This window comes from Malaclemys terrapin, chromosome 7 (assembly GCF_027887155.1).
Source record: "Malaclemys terrapin pileata isolate rMalTer1 chromosome 7, rMalTer1.hap1, whole genome shotgun sequence".
In the NCBI taxonomy this organism is placed as follows: Eukaryota; Metazoa; Chordata; order Testudines; family Emydidae; genus Malaclemys; species Malaclemys terrapin.
Window position 1 is genome coordinate 31,318,870 of NC_071511.1, and position 17,411 is coordinate 31,336,280.

Genomic DNA, 17,411 nt, shown 5'->3' on the forward strand with positions numbered 1-17,411 from the left:
TGATCGATTCGGGTTGTGGCCAGACGTTGGTCCGTAAGGACCTGGTACCGCCGGGTGATAACCGCCTCGGATGTATTCATCTGCAATGCATCCATGGGGATGTCCGACCATACCCCAGCGCCCGGGTCCCCCTAACCATCGCGGGGATCACCCGACACCTGGTGGTTGGGGTAGCTCCCCATCTTGCATACCCTGTGATCCTCGGTCGGGACTGGCCGGCCTTTGAGGAAGTCCTACGGTCCACGCCGGCCCTGGAGGCTGATCGGTTGGGGTCCTCCTCCGAGACCCCCGAGCAAGGTCCAGCGACCGAGATAGACAACACGGACGCAGCGGGACCGCCGCCGGAGCCGGCCCCTCAGCCCCGCTTCGATACCGATTTCTGTCGGGACCAGCGAGAGGATCCCACCCTTAGCCGCTTCTACGAGCAGCTCGCGGCAGTAGACGGGAAGGTTGTGGACCCCCAGCGGGCCACCCTGTGGCCCCATTTTGAGCTACGCCGGGACCGGCTCTACCGCCTGGACCGTGACCCCCGCACCCAGGAACCACAAACCCAACTGTTAGTGCCCCTGTGTCACCGGCGGGCGGTAATGAAGTTGGCCCACGATGTGCCAGCCGCCGGGCACCTGGGGCGAGAGAAGACCCTCGCTCGAATCCTGGCGCGCTTCTTTTGGCCAGGAATCTCTCAGGAGGTGAAAGAATATTGCGCCTCATGCCCAGAGTGTCAGAGGGTCGCCCCGCCCGGGATCCCCAAGGCACCCCTGGTCCCCATGCCAGTGATGGAGACGCCCTTTGAACGGGTCGCCATGGACCTCGTGGGCCCCCTCCCGAAAAGTGCCGCGGGGTTTCAATACATCCTGGTCTTGGTGGACTATGCCTCTCGGTTCCCCGAAGCCATCCCCCTGCGAAGTATTACCGCCCGGTCTATCGCGGGGGAATTGCTGAAAATCTTCGCCCGAGTAGGACTGCCTAGAGAGATATTGACCGACCAAGGAACGAATTTCACGTCCCAATTGTTGCGACAGGTCTGTGCCCTCTTAGGCATCAAACAACTCCGGACGTCCGTGTACCACCCGCAGACGGACGGGTTGGTGGAGCGGTTTAACCGCACTTTGAAAAGCATGTTGCGGAAATTCCCCGCAGAGGACCTCCGCCACTGGGACCAATTCCTTCCACCCTTGCTGCTAGCCATCCGAGAAGTCCCGCAGACCTCAACAAAATTTTCCCCTTTCGAGCTGCTGTACGGACGCAGACCGCGGGGCCTCTTAGACCTGATGAGAGAGACCTGGGAACAGTCAGCGTCCCCAGCCCAGGGCCTCCTGAAATATGTCATCCAGTTACAGGAGTACCTTGCCCAGGCCGGAGCCCTGGCCCGCGAAAATTTAAAGACGGCGCAGGAACGGCAGAAACGGACCTACGATCAGGGAGCCCAAGTCCGGGAGTTCCAACCAGGAGACCGTGTCCTACTCCTCCTCCCGTCTAGTGAGTCAAAATTGTTAGCCCGGTGGCAGGGACCTTACGAAGTCGTGCGTAAGGTCGGTCCCGTCACCTACGAGGTGCGGCAACCGGACAAGCGGAAGGAAACCCAGCGGTATCACGTCAACCTGCTGAAACGGTGGCAGGACCGGGAGGGCCTCTTAATCAACCCATGCCCGCCCGAGCCGGAATTGGGACCCCAGGTACCCTCGACGGATGACCCCCCGGCACCCCAATTAGGACAATCGCTCACGGAAGAGCAATGTAAACAGACTAACTGCCTGCTGCAAACCTTCAAGCGAACCTTCACGGCCGTACCGGGCCACACGTCCCTGGTCAAACACTCCATCCAGACCGAGCCGGGAAAGGTGGTTCGAGAGACGACCCGGCCCCTGCCCTATCGGATGCGGGGTGCGGTCGAGGAGGAAGTAAGAGCCATGCTGGCTCTGGGCGTCATCGAACCGTCCCAGAGCGAGTGGCGTAGTCCGGTAGTCCTGGTGCCCAAGCCGGACGGTACCCGCCGCTTCTGCATCGACTTTCGGAGGGTAAACGCCATCTCGCGCTTCGATGCCTACCCGATGCCCCGTGTAGACGAGTTACTGGGCCGCCTGGGGGAGGCTCAGTATATCACCACCTTAGATCTTAGCAAAGGCTACTGGCAGATCCCCCTCGAGGAGACCTCAAAAGAGAAGACCGCCTTTGCCACTCCAACGGGGCTGTACCAATTCACACGGATGCCATTCGGTCTCCATGGAGCCCCAGCCACCTTCCAGCGGCTGATGGACCAACTTCTGCAGCCCCATCAGGACTATGCGGCGGCGTACATAGACGACGTGGTCATCTATAGCCGCAGCTGGGAGGATCATCTGCCCCGGGTTGCGGCGGTCCTAAGGTCCCTACGACAGGCGGGCCTGACCGCCAACCCCAAAAAGTGCCGGATTGCCTGGCAAGAGACCAACTATCTCGGCTATACCGTCGGGGGCGGGCAGGTCAAGCCCCTCGTCGGGAAAGTCCAGGCCCTCCTGGACTGTCCCACCCCATCAACCAAACGGCACGTTCGGCAGTTCCTGGGCCTCGTTGGGTATTACAGACGGTTCATCCCCCAGTTCGCGACCATCGCAGCACCCTTAACTGGGCTTCTGACGAAGGACAGCCCCCGGCAGGTACGATGGTCCCCCGAATGTGAAGCGGCCTTCCGGACACTGCAGAAGTGCCTCTGCCAAGAGCCGGTTCTCTATAGCCCAGACTTTAAACGCCCATTCATCCTGCAGACCGACGCCTCCGGCGTAGGATTAGGGGCAGTCCTGTCCCAAGAAGTGGAGGGAAAGGACCACCCCGTAGTATATCTCAGCCGGAAGCTGTTCCCCCGGGAGAGGAATTACGCCGTGGTGGAAAAAGAGGCCCTCGCGGTGAAGTGGGCCTGCGATGCCCTGCGCTTCTACCTCCTCGGGGCCCCGTTCACCCTCGTCACAGACCACGCCCCCCTCCGGTGGCTAATGCGGATGAAAGATAATAATGCCCGCATTATGCGGTGGTACCTCGCCTTACAACCCTACGCATTTACGGTCCAGCATCGAGCAGGTAAGGACCATACGAATGCGGACTTCCTATCCCGCATGGGGGAGATGGCAGGACCTGGCCCCGACAGGCGGGAGCCAGTCTTAAGGGGGGGTGTGTGTAGTGAGTCAGTGTGGTTCCCCTCCTGCCCAGAAGAGGGAGCCCACGTGCCGGCACCAGAGTGGGTGGGACCACCACCGCCTGTCCCCGCCCCCCGGAAGTCAAGGGGCGGGACAGGAAGTATAAAGGCCGGCCGCCAGGGCTCAGTTGGCGGCCAGCCACCACAGGGAGCAGACGTGCGGCCGGGAGCTCCCGGCCGGGAGCCCGTCGAAGACCCTAGCTGGCCTGAGCTACCCCGGGCCCGCTACGAGGAGGAGCCGCCGGAGCCCGTTCACGCCCGCCACTGGGAGAACCCCTGGGAACCGAACCCCGCTAACCCTGAGGGTGAGACTGGACCCGAACCCCTCAGCCCCTGCTGCTATCCAGAGGAGCCGCCTGAGGACCATTGGCCGGACTTCCCGGCAGAGCTACCAGACTTGCCGCCGAGCCCGGGCAGAGAGGAGCCCATGCAGGTGGACTGGCCCGATCCCGGCGCAACGACCGAGGTAGGCTGTGAGGGGGATCACGGAAGTAGCCCGGGGGTAGCCGACCCCGGTCCGGCTGCAACTGAGTGTGAGCCTATGTCAGTGTGTTGCGGTCTGGATACCCCACTGACCAGCAGCGGCAGCAACCGCTGTTAGGGCCCCGGGCTGGAACGCAGTGGAGTGGGTGGGCCTGCGTTCCCCCCTGCCACCCTCCGTACGGGTGGCAGGCTTCCCCCTCACCCAACGCTCGGCTACAGCAAGCCTAGGCGTACCTTTGAACTATTTGCTCGCTCAGCCCCTGCAACAAGGGCCTGAGCCTTACTGTGTTTGCCCCGCCCTGATCCAGGGCCTGGGCTTTGAACTATTTGCTCGCTCAGCCCCTGCAACAAGGGCCTGAGCCTAACTGTGTTTGCCCCGCCCTGCTCCAGGGCCTGGGCTCTGAACTATTTGCTCGCTCAGCCCCTGCAACAAGGGCCTGAGCCTAACTGTGTTTGCCCCGCCCTGCTCCAGGGCCTGGGCTCTGAACTATTTGCTCGCTCAGCCCCTGCAGTCAAGGGCCTGAGCTTTAACTGTGTTTGCCCCGCCCTGATCCAGGGCCTGGCCTCTGAACTATTTGCTCGCTCAGCTCCCTGCAACAAGGGCCTGAGCTTTAACTGTGTTTGCCCCGCCCTGATCCAGGGCCTGGCCTCTGAACTATTTGCTCGCTCAGCTCCCTGCAACAAGGGTCTGAGCTTAACTGTGTTTGCCCCGCCCTGATCCAGGGCCTGGGCTTTGAACTGTTTGCTCGCTCAGCCCCTGCAACAAGGGCCTGAGCCTAACTGTGTTCGCCCCGCCCTGATCCAGGGCCTGGGCTTTGAACTATTTACCCGCTCAGCCCCTGCCATAAGGACCTGAGCCTAACTGTGTTTGCCCCGCCCTGATCCAGGGCCTGGGCTCTGAACTATTTGCCCGCTCAGCCCAGCAAGCAAGGGTCTGAGCTAACTGTGTTTGCCCCGCCCTGATCCAGGGCCTGGGCTCCTGAGCTTTAACTGTGGTTGCTCCGACTCTGCACCAAAGAGCCGGAGTTTCAGGACTAACTGACTGCTTATTCCCAGAGTAGTGAGTCGGTGTGGCTCCCCTCCTGCCCGGAAGGGTCGAGCCCCGGCTAGGACCTACTACACGGCACTTAGGACTTTCCGGGATGGAGGGGAAGAAGCAGGAATGTGGCATGTTCAGGGGAGTAGGCGGAGAAGGGGCAGGGAGGGGACTTGGGGGAAGAGAGTGGAATGAAGCAGTGTCTCACCCTGATAGATGGTACAAGCAGGTCTCAGCTCTTCAATGCACAGGCTGGAATTCTCCCTCCCTTTGACCACCCTCCCCAGGTCAAAGTCTTTGTCCTCCAAACCTTTCTTCCAGATGATGAGTTGTGGGGGGTGGGGTGAGGCCAAGCCATGATGTCACTTCCCCTCTTTATAGTTTCTTCCAGCTTACTGGAAAGATCTGTGGTTGTGACATGGGTGTCTGCCCCCATTGGTCAAGGATTCTCTGTCCTCTATGTGATCTCTATGAGAAATCTCAGCTCCTGTATACCACTCCTGGGATAGTGGATTCTCTTTAATGGGCCATCAGCATGTCTGGCTACTCCATTGTTGTACTTGAAAGGCTGGTTGTGGGTGTTCCCAACCTCACAACACAACACATACATAGCAAAACTTCATAACTTCACATACAATCCAACAGGATATTAATGTTCAACAGATCAAGACCTTTAACATGATACCTCACAAGGCATACTTTGTGCAAAACATATCAATTATATGACAGGGGTGAGTATGGGGATTCCAGGGTGTGACTTTGAGCTACAGACTGCCACGCTCTCCTTCCTTGATGCTTACGGCAATGAATCTGCTTCACCTCTGGTCTAATTTTAGCTTTTCTTTTCCAACAATGAGCTAAACAGGTTCCCCAGGAACCACAACAGTCCAGTGTCCATTCATGCTACTTAGATGCGATGCAACCACCCAAGGGGATGCCTTCACTAGCAATGTTAAAGCACTCTTGTGGCTGCGCTTTAACATGACTGTGTAGTTGCGGCACCTAAAAAACACTCCCACTGTCTAAACTGCCATTTTACAGCACTGAAACTTGCAGTGCTCAGGGGCTGTTTTTTCACATCCCAAGTGAGAAAGTTGCAGTGCTGTAGTATGGCAGTGCAATCAAGGCCTACATCTCTCTTATCAGTTTACGTAGGATTTACGTAGGTGACACGTTTGAATTAGTCAAGAGGAAACTGAAACTGAAATCTTAATTTCTTTAAAACACAGAAACGCTGAGAAAATCAGCTTCAACATCAGAATTACTTAACAAAAATGCCACTTAAAGGGGTAAGTACTTACTGAAATGGCTTGTATGCAAGTTATTCTGATATTAGCTTTGTCCTTTATGCATAGATTCATAGAACCATAGATTCAGGGCCATCCCTAGACATTGTGGTACCCAGGGGCGGCTCTGTTTTTTGCCGCCTCAAGCACGGCAGTCAGGCGGCCTTTGGTGGCACGCCTGCGGGAGGTCCGCTGGTCCCGCAGATTCGGCGGCGTTTCTGCGGGTGATCTGCCAGTCCTGCGCCGTCATCGTACCCACCGCTGGAGCCGCAGAACTAGCAGATTACCAACTGAATAGCTGCCGGCAGGCATGCCGCCCTCACAGCAACCGGCAGGCCGCGCCCCTCCTCCCCCGGTGGCTTGCCGCCCCAGGCACGTGCTTGCTACGCTGGTGCCTGGAGCCGTCCCTGGTGGTGCCCTACGCAGCCCCCCCACGGGTGAGGGAGAGGCATCCCCAGGCCTCCGTGGAGGGAGGGGGGGCTGTGCCCAAGGTTTGTGGTGGGCAGGACTAGGCTTGGGGGACAGAGTGTAACCGCTTCTAGCACGAGCTGGTGGAGTGTGTTGGGGCCGGGTCGCTCCACTTCCTGCCGCCTGGTGATTGCAGGATGGGCCCGACCCCAAACTCATGGGGCGGCGGGAAGTGGAGTGACCCAGCCCCAGCCCACTCCGCTCTGCTCCCCTGACTTCCAGACTTGGGAGGGCAGGAGGGAGGCTCCCCCAAGCACTCACCGGGAGCATGGAGCAAGCTGGGGCCTGGTCGCTCCACTTCCTGCTGCCCGGTGAGTGCAGGGTGTGCCCGACTCCTGCTGCATTCCCCCAAGATGTAGCTCAGGGGAAGGGGTGGAATTGCGTGGGGCAGGGGCAAGAAGAGGCGGGGCGGGGCGGGGGCAGCTTTCCTGGCTGGCTCAGCAGGCCGGGGGATCGGCCTGGCCTCTGGAGCAGCATGTAGCTGTGTAGTTTGTGTATGGGTAAGGATGGCCCTGATTCCAAGGCCGGAAGGGACTGTTGTGATAATCTAGTCTGACCTCCTGTCTAACAAAGGCCAGCAAACTCCCACAGAATAATTCCTAGAGCAGAACTTTTAGAAAAAACATTGAATCCTGAGTTCAGCATTGTCAGTCATGGAGACTCCACCACGACCCTAGGTAAGTTGTTCCAAAACTTAATTACTCGCACTGTTAAGAAGGAACATTTCGACTTTGACAAATTGCCATTTGCAGCTGGAAAAACGTTGCACTGAAAAGTTCTGACCAGCTCTATTTCTAAGGAAGCAGACGGTGGCCTGTGTACCTTTTGGAGGGGATGGATTTTCCAGAGACACCAGCTCCCATTTAGGCACCTAAATGAAAGGTTCATGTTTTCAAAAATGCCCAGCCAGCCAACAGGAAATGGGTGTTGCTGTGCCCTAGCCTTTTGGACAATCCAATCAGTTAATCTCTTCACCTCATTATATACAGGTTCTGATGCACTGAAAGACCATGGGTGGGGTTAATTTAATTACTAAATTTTTATTCAAGATAAATATTTAACAGCATAAGTGATCCATATGAAAAGAGAGAAATACACAGATAAAGGAATTCAATTCAGGCTATGTGTTATATTGGATAAACATTGTTTTCCTAGAGAAGTTGTATCCTTTTCTTTCAGCCCACCTTTTCTCAGTTAGGTGTTCAGTCATTGATCTAATTCAGGGAGTGTGTGGCTCCACTTCTCTTCATTGTTTTATGCTGGTGTGCCACACTTTTGTGGAGTATAGCCACATAGATAAGGATTCTATTAGGATAGGCATTCCATTACACCAGCCTCATAAGTTGGCTGGAGACCAGGAATCTGACTCCCAGGGTCATTCTGTTAGAAATCAGAAATGAAGAAAAGGAAAGTGACCAGGACCAATAGAAAAGAAGAGGAGTCAGCTCAGGGCAGCGCTTCTCCCCGTGGAGGAATTAGCGCAAAATCGTTATCAAAAGCCTTGGGCTGACTCTGGTGTTCTGTGATTATAAACATCAAATAAGCAATTTTGATTCCTCTGTTTTGCTTCTTGCTGGAATTAGCCAGTGTAGTCATATAGCAACCGATATAAAAACAATCAAACAGCTGGGTGTGACATGGCTAAGTACTATGTAAACACAAATTACTATGAAGGGGCCTGTTTTGGCTCCATAGGGAAGGAGATGTTGAATTTTGCACCTGAAACAACCTGTTACACACAGCGAATATAGGGTGTTCCTGCAAAATGACCAGACCTACTCTTTGTGCCCACAGTGATTTTTCTGCGAACGTACAAGGGAATGTGTTTAGTTTGAGTGAAAATTAATTTAATAATGGAACATAGGCTGTAGACTGGGTGGGACCCCCTGGGTCACTGAGTCTCATCCCTACTATCTCCAGCCAGCCCCATTATATCATCCCAGTCAGAAATGTTGCCACCTCCATCTTCAAACTAAGTGGGTTGTGTGTCCCCACTCGTCCTATTGGGAGGCTGCTCAGGGTCGATCTTAGGGAAAATGTGCCCTGGTCCAATTTGTATTTTGGTGTCTCTGGACAGTGGAAAACAAGAGTTACTCCATTTTGAAACCCCTCCCCCCCCTTACCTGAAAGCAGGCAGCTCACATAGACATGACGTCAGGGCAGAAAAATAGCAAGCTCGTGGAAAAATTGCAAAAAGTGGTAAAGCAGCAGGTCACGGCATTGAGTGCAGCAGCAAGTGCTTAACCACAATGTTGGTGCGCGTCCAAACTCCTAACTATAGAGGTAAGAGCAAGGAAACCATGGAGAGACAGTACTGTTGCCAAAACTGCTAGCAAGAGCTGCTGTCACCAATAATTCTCCCTATCCCCAATGACCCATAGACAACTGGCCATTGGAAGCAGGGCGCTGCTCATTCAGCATCACCTTGGATTGTATAGAATTGCGATTCGGGGTGCTTCTAGCTTATTGCAATAGGGATTTGGGGGCTAATAAAAGGCGTTGTGTGTTTGAACTGCTTGTGTCAATCACTTTTTGGATGGAGGTGCCGTGTCCTCAGGGAATTCCTGAGACCATCCCAGCATAGTGGACCCTTGTGGGGAGAAGGGGTAACACCCCTGGGTCCCACTGCCCCCCCTGGATCCCCAGCACCCCTGGCCCTTGCTGCCTCCCTGGGCTTCCCCCTCCTTCAGCCCCCGCTGCCTCCCCAGGCTGCCTACCCCACTATCACCTCCAGGCTCCTCTGCCTCCCCGAGCTGCATTGCCCCGAGCTCCCTTCTGTGATCTCGTACCCCAGGCCCACTCCGCTCCTTGCCTCTTGACCATGGTGCCCTGGCGGTCACCTACATCGCCCACCCATAAGGTTGGCCCTGCAGCTGCTCCAGCACCTCCTTCCTCTGATGGGTAGAAACATTCTTATTTCCAGCCTCAGTTGACTACTTCTTTCTCCAGTGAAAGTCCCTTACTGCTAGCTTTTGAGTTACTTCAAGCCCAGGGCCTCTTTTCCTTTTGTCTCTGATCGCTCAGCAGCTACCCTGTCTCCCTGCCATTTTGACTGGATAATAACTTTTTCTCCTGCAGCGGGCACCCGAGGCCGGAGACCTGATTGAGATTGACCGAGGGTTTTACAAGCACTGGAGTGTCTACGTGGGAGATGATTACATTGTCCATATAACAGGTGAGATGGGTGGCTTTGGATCCTTGTGTGAAGCATCCAGCAGAGAGCGAGATGGTGAGATACCATGTGGATCAGGCCATGGCAAATGTTCATGCTCTAGATTCTCAAGTACCTGTAACTAGCGCTGGGGGACATTTTTCATCCACACTTTGTGTGTGGGGAAAAAAATGCAGATTTTATGACACAGAAACATTTGGCAAATTTGTGTTAATTTCACCAAATTGTTTTGGTTAAAAAAATAAACATTCAAAACTAAACCCTAAACATTTAGATTTTTTAGTTTAAACATTTCATTTAATTTTATTTTAAAATATTTAAAAAAACATGTAGACATGCTTGAAACAAAACCTTTAGTTTGCCCTAATTTTTTTCCACACAAACTTCGGATTTTCCAAAAAATTTGAAAAAAATTCATTTCTGGGTTGACCCAAAAACCATTTATTTGTCAGAATTGCCAGCTAATTAAAAATCCATCATTCACCTACGTCTTCTTATAGCCCACAAATTGTGTCTTTGGCTGCCTTCTAATGGCTGTTCTGCAAAGAGGTTTATTATGAGGTGGCTAGTTAGAGCCTTTGAACTAACAGATATAGGTTCTTAAGCTCGCTTCTTGAACATAGCACTGGAAGGGGCCTCCTGGGTCATCGAGTCCAGACCCCGCTAGCACAGCCAACCCCCTCACAGAATCCTGGTCAGAAACGTATCCCACTCCATCCTCAAACAAGCTGGGGGTGTTTGCCCCCCCTCCTCCAATGGGGAGGCTGCCCCAGAACCTCCTTCCTCTGATGGGTAGCAACCTTCTTCTCCTCTCCAACCTTGATTGATTCCTGGTCAGTTTATCCCCAGTCATTCTTGTGCCAACATTGCCCTTTAGCTTCAATCGCTTATCTTGCTGCCTGGTGTTCCCATAACAGTCCCACTGAGTCCCCCCCCGCTGTTTTTGCAGTTTTACACAATCCCATTTTTCTATTTATAAAAAGTGTTTTAAACACTTTTTTATTTTTTTTTCTCTCTACTCTGCTTTGATAGACCCTACACGCACAGGGGGGGAAACTGACTACATTGGGGGAAACAGGGCATGCAATCGTGCCATTTACTGCACAAAAGCAACAGATCGAGACAACAGATTTTTTTTTTTTCTCTCCTGTCTTTTTTGGTTCTAGCCATTTTCAACTGTCATTTGTGACTAGGGCTGGTTGAAAAGTTTCCAATGAAACTTTTTCCCATCCAAAACTGGAGTTTTGCCAATGAAAATAGCTTTCAGTGGAAATTTCCAGCAGGAGAATCAAAACAAAGCATATTGTTTCAGGCCAACATTAATCTTTTCCTCCCTTTCATTTGCCAGGATACCTTGTGTGAGTTCTAGTTCTGGGTCTCTCCTGCTTTCCATTTCCTCATGCGCCCTGCTTCCCCATGAGGGACAATGGCCGGCCCTGGGGCTGAGCTGCAGCAGGGCATCATAGGAAGCCCATGAAAGACCTGGAACTACAACTCCCATGAGGCCCACAGCAGCTCAGATATGTAAGCGGGGAATGGTCCCGCTATTGTGGGGAACTTTCCTGGCTATACACTACCCCAATGAAGTGGGCTAGCGAAAGGATCTGAGTCCTCGCTCCCACTTGCTTTACTCAGAGCCAGGCCTGACCTAGAGGACTCCCCTTTCACTCTCCCACATGGCAGAGTCCTTGTAACCCCAACAAAGCTGGGCCCAGGATTCCTGGGGGGCTCAGCCCTCAACCTTGTTGTGGTCACTTAGGGCAGGGGATAGCGTGTCCCCACTCTCGGGTGCTCTCCTTGCACTGGATGCTTCCCTGACCCACTAATCATTACATACAGTTCAAAGCTAATACAATTTTTAGTAAACAACAATCAATTTTTAAAAGAAATGGGAAAGGTGAAAGGAAAACATATAACCCCGCTCTATGGCACGGGGACATCACAACCAGCCGTCTCTGGAATGTAAGGGAAGTTCCGTCTGTTCCTCACAAGTCTCAGGCCCTGGCTATGCTGCAGGGACACTGCGGGTTGGACACTTGCTCTGGCGATGGCCATACGCTCTCAGGCTCCAGGTGGAAGGACTTTTCTTCTCAGCATCGCCCCTGCCCCGTCGGGGTTACGATCCCCCTCCAAGTCTAGCTTGCAGGGCCTCTTGGCTGGGGGCGTCTCCCTGCGCTGGGCCCACTGCCCAGGGTCCCCCTCGCTCTCTCCCCAGCTGCTCACTGCACTCAGCTCCGGATTGCTCCAGCTCCTCTCTACCTCAGTATGGCAGCTGCTGCTGCTCTGCCTCCAGCTCCCTGGGCTGCTTCTCTGGCTCTGGTTGCTACAGCTCTGCCCCCAGCACAGGTCTGCTCTGCAGGCTGCTTCTGGGACTCTGCTCCCAGCTCTGACCTGCTTTCTGGCTGCTTGTCTGGCCCCTCTGGCTCTGACACAGCTCTGGGTGCTCCCCAGCTCAGCTCGGGGCCCTGCTTTCTGCTTAGCTCGACCCCACTCTGTCTGACCCAGGCAATTCCAGCTCACATGGATGGACCCCCCCTGGCCTCCTGATTAGCCTGCCCGCCCTGTCAATCAGGCTGACCTGGAGCATTGGCCTCTCCCCATTGCCCCTGGGGACTGTCAGTCTCAGGCTCCTGATTTCCCCTTTCTTTTGGTGCTGGGAGCTAGCCAACCAAAACACCCTCACTGAGTGTTAGTAAGGGGACAACAGCCCCTTACAGGTAGATGCAGAGATTAACGCTGACCTGAAGTGAAATGTTCCCATTCAGGGATGTTAGAATTGTTTCATTTTGATCAAAAATTGAAACAAAAATATTTTGGGAATTTTTTGTTGCACAAGCAGGTTTCAGACATTTTGATTTTTCATTCTGATTCAGAAAAGTCTGATATGAAAGCTGAGAGCCTTGTGTAATCACAGGACTCCAGAAGCTGGATATGAAATAGTTGCCAACTCTCACAATACATGTGTACACGTTGCTAGCTGATATTTGGGGCCTGGCAGGGTTGTTTCTGTTAAGGTGAGGAATTGATGATCTGAGTCAGGTGTATTCTTTGGTACAAATTTGTTTATTGAGTGCAGCAGAAATGAAGAAGCAGCTGGCAGTTTCCTTGCTCAGAACTCCCTGAGTTTGCCTGTCCACTGGGCTGTGTACCCAAGAAGCCCTGGCTCTCTGCTTCTGCTCAGTGTCACGCTCATGACTAGGTCCTGCGTGGATACAAAAATGTGGATCTGCATCTGCCAGAATCAATCTGCATCTGACCTGCCATCCACTAGCGGTCTTTTATGTGTACCTGCATCCACACCACACCCGCAGAAGCCTCACAAGGACTAGTAGCGACGGGGGGGCGGGGGGGGAGGCAAGGGGGAGAGGGGGTGGAGATGAGTGGGCAGGGTCTTGCAGGGAACAGGTGGTGCCAGTGCAGGGACTGGAGGTAAGGGGTGGCATAGGGGCAGGGTCTCAAGGAGAAGGAGCGGTGCAGGGGCAGCGCAGAGGTGGAGTCTTGAGGAGAAGGGGCGGTGTTGGGGTGGCACATTGCATGCTGCTCCCAGGGGCTCATGAGCGATGGCATGGCAGCAACAGTACATGTTATATCACAGTGGGGCAAAGGGTTGGGGTGCCAGGGCCCCACCCACTTCAATCCCCGTGACTGGGCGTGGGCCCCACCAGGGACAGCAGGTTTGTATAATTTTTGGTGGTGCCTAGAATGGGTCCAAGTCCCACCCCTCCCCACACCTGCCTAAGGCTCTTGGAGGGAGTTTGGGTGCGGGAGGGATGTGGGCTCTGGGATGGAATTTGGGTGCTGGGAGCAGGCTCTGGGCTGGGATGGGGGTTGGGGTGCAGGAGGTGGTTTGGGGTGCTGGGTGTGGACTCTGGGCTGGGACAGGGGGTTGGGTTGTTGGAGGAGGTGCAGCAGGCAGGCTGCCCTGCGGCTGGGGTGGGGGGCCAGAGAGGAGGACTCCCCCCCCCCCCCAGCCCTCTCCCTACTGGCAGCAGCGAGCTCCGGGGGATGGGAGGTCCTTCCCTGCCCCCCCTCCTTCCCCCCGGGCATGACACTCACCCAAGTCCCCCTGGCTGCTGCTCAGGCAGTCCAGCCAGGATAAGCCCCCCCACTGCCAAGGGTGGGGGCTGCCATGTGGCTCCTCCCCTCCTCTTCCACAGGCACAGCAGCTGCCTCAGGGACACTGCTCCCTTGTAACTGGCAGCAGCTGGCGAGGGAACACAGCACGGAGCTGCAGGGGGCAGCTGCCCAGGGCAGGCAGGGACGCTCAGGGGAGGCATGCCAGGGGCGGCAGGCAGAGCCAGAGGAGAGACTTGGCCGTGAATATTGGTGGAGCTGGGCCTCCCCAGGCCCTGAATTTGCTAGAGCCTGGGCACCATGGGCCCATACAACTCACCGCCCCTGGACCCCACTGCCTAGGAGCTGGCGGGCTGGAAACGCGGCCAGTGCTGCTGGCCCGGGCCATGATTGGGACACTAGCGCTGCAAAAGGGGCCTGAACTGCTGGACAGGAAGCGGTGCGGTGAGCGGATGCTGGAGAGCCCCAACTCCAGCCTGCCTAGCCCCAGCCACTGGCCACCGCTCCTGAGTGCACTGCGCCCCCCCGCCCGAGTTGGACGCTTTTGGCCAGGCACTGCCAGTGAGTAGAGCCCTGCATGGTTGTAGCCACAACTGATCCACTATCCACAAAAACAATCCGTGGATCTCTGCGGATTTGCAAGGCTCTATTCATGCCTCCTTCTCTTGGCTTCCTGCTTCCACCACCCATTGCCTAGCCCCTGCTAAGCCACTTGAGTTAGCTCTGGCCTGGCCATGTGGCTTAGCGTCTTGGGTGGAAGTCCCACTGTCTGCAGCTTGTTTAAACCACATTAAGGAGCTTCATTGCGCCTTCACGAGCCAGAAAGAAGGTGCTTGACATCCCCATTGGCTCCAATGTCATTGTCTTTGGGTCTAAGACCCACCACGATGGCAGACATTAGCACCATTCACCATGGCAATATGATGTAGTGGGCACCAGCAGGGACAGCTGGAAGGTGGCTGTGGGCTCTGGCCATATGAATGAATTCATAGCCTGCCTTCCTGTTTTCAATCTCCAGGTCTGACTGGAATGCCTGACTGGGGCTTTGTTAGCTCTAGCAACGGCAAGGCGATAGTGAAGAAACAGCTCCTCAGATGTGTTGTAGGGAACTGCAACTACAGGGTCAACAACAAGTATGATGGGATCCGGCAGGTATATCCGGTATCCGAAATCATAGTCCGGGCAAACAAGGAGGTTGGGAAGACACGGACATATCATGTCTTCGCTAAGAACTGTGAACACTTTGCTAATGAGATTCGCTACAACGAAGCAAGAAGTGACCAAGTATGTAACTGGCCAGGTGTGGGTTATTGTTCCCTGTGTCTGTGGGGTAGGCAGGCCCACGTGCTGATGCCTAGCAAGGCAAACAGGGCTGAGGGAGGAGCAGGGAGGGGACTGCAGCATGAGGCCAGGACTCCTTTGATGCATGTAAGGGACCTTTAGTGGGTAGCAGATTTCTGGTGAGGTGAACATCGAGGTTGTTCCTTTGCCGACTGAAATTTCTACCAGGCCTGGCTTAAGACAATTGAGGCTCTAAAAACACTATGACCAGCACTAGCCCTTGTCCCTCTGCAGCATCAGCCTCCATGCCCCCTGCTGCCAGGCCCCAGGCCATCACAGTGACATCACACATGGCCCCCCAGCAGCCCCTATGCACCTCCCATTGCCATCCCCCACCCCCCACCCCCTAGTACCAGTCTTCATGCTCTCCCCCACCTCAACCCCCTGCTCTGCCACAGACTTCCTCTGTGACCTTGGGCAAGTCATTTAGTCTCACTGTGCCTCAATTTCCCTAGTTATACCATGGGGATAATGGCACTGCCCTCCCTCCCAGCGGTTTGTGAGGATAAATACACTGTTGTGAGGCACTCAGACATGACAGTGAGCGGGGTTGTACAAATACCTAGAAATACCCACTGAGCTTCTCTGAACAAAGCAGACATCTACAACACACACAGCCTGATGGGTAGATATTTTTCCAGCCCTCAGTTGATGCTCCATTTTAGTCTGAGCTGTTTGCCAATATTAAGGGCCTTGCTGGCTTAATTCCATTAGGAGAAGAAATTGGTAACACAAGTCAGTCTTACTCTTTGGTGCAATCCTGTGTCTTTATAAAGAAAGCACAAAAAGCCCAGTTTCCCTGAACACAGTAGGAACAAACATAAGCACTGACTTCCTCTGTTCCCGCGTCGTGCTCTACCCCCACTCCACACCAGGCCCTGCCCCACTCCACCCCTTCCCCCAATACCCCACCCCACTCCTTCCTGTCCCATTCAACCCCCTCCCCTGCCTCTTCCTGCCCCTGCTCCTCCTGCATGCCGCTGAACGTGATCATGGCTGGCAGGAGGCACTATGAGGGAGGGAGAGGAGCTGATCTGCAGGGCTGCCCATGGGTGCTGAGCACCCACTATTTTTTTCCCAGCCCCAGACACCAATTCCGTGGGTGCTCTGGGGGAACAAACAACATTTGGCAGTTCCCTTGTTCAGAAATCCAAGCCTGTTTCAAGCAAACTCTGTGCCCAAGAATCCCTATCTCTCTATTCCCTTTTAAGGTCATGCTCCCCGCTGCATCTCTTGGCTTTCGACCTCTCACACACATATGAAACCAATCAAGCTCCCAGCCCTCCATGTATGCAATCAGTCCTCCTCCAACCACTTAGCTCAACTTCTGATCAGCCCTGCCTTGGACCCTGACTTCCTATTGTTTCAGCTATCACTATCTAAAGGACATTTAATTGCTCCTTCTATTTAGCGCTGCCCCAACCCCACCCGTTCCCTGCCCCCATTCCAACCCCTTCCCAAAGTCTCTGCCCACTCCCTCCCTGCCCCTATTAGACCCCTTCCCCAAATCCCCACCCCGGCCCCACCTCCTCCCTTGAGCGCGCCGCATTCCCCCTCCTCTCCCCTCCCTCCCAGCCGAGCAAAACAGCTGTTTTGCAGCGCAAGCGCTGGGAGCTAGGGGGAAAAAGCAGGCAGACAGTGCACTCGGGGGAGGAGGTGGAGGCGAGCTGGGCGGGGGGGCAGGGAGCTGCCGGTGGGTGCAGACGCACCAATTTTTCCCCGTGGGTGCTCCAGCCCTGGAGCACCCACAGGGTTGGCGCCGCTGATTGGTCTAAAGCTCAGTGGCAGTATTAACACTTCCTGCATAATGCTGTCTTCAGCCAGCCAGGATTGTTATCTGCAGCATTGACATTCAATAGGAGAAGCCTATTGAGACAAAGTGCCCAGAAACAGGCTTTGAATGAGCAGGCTGCACTCTGGGAGATTGAGTTGTCTGGAGTCTGCCTGACTAATCGGGGATTCTTTTTGTTTCCAGGCTAATGCAGCAGTTGCAGTGATAATGGCGATAGGTATTCTGATTTTGTTCCTTTGACAACAGTAGCATCGTTAAACTTCTTCAGCCCAGAAACACTCCACCCTGTACAAAAGATACAGATCAGGGCCATGCTGTGGAAACCAAAATAAATTTGAGACCTCAGAATTACCTCATTAACGGGAGTCTTGTATCTTCTGTTACCAGTCAGTGGCCCAGAGTAGATAATAATTGTTGGAGTATTATCCGAGTATCCCCATGCACCAAACTCAGGAGAACTGCTGCAGATGGAAGGAGTGGGGTTCATACCGGCTCTGCTTTGGGGCATTTAAGCCAGTTCTCAGGCTGTTTTCTGTGCCAGACAAACACTAAATGAGATTTCAGGAGTAAAGTTGCTCCACAGACTATGC

General features: G+C 54.5%; 1 protein-coding gene across 1 annotated transcript; it reads left to right on the forward strand.

The window, feature by feature from the left end:
* Positions 1-5,889: 5,889 nt before the first annotated feature.
* On the forward strand, positions 5,890-17,177 carry LOC128841133 (phospholipase A and acyltransferase 3-like). The gene is made up of 4 exons (XM_054035872.1): positions 5,890-5,977; positions 9,521-9,617; positions 14,707-14,972; positions 17,005-17,177. Exons 1-4 carry the CDS (start codon positions 5,963-5,965, stop codon positions 17,059-17,061), a joined length of 435 nt encoding a protein of 144 aa, XP_053891847.1. The 5' UTR covers positions 5,890-5,962; the 3' UTR covers positions 17,062-17,177.
* The last annotated feature ends 234 nt before the right edge of the window (positions 17,178-17,411 follow it).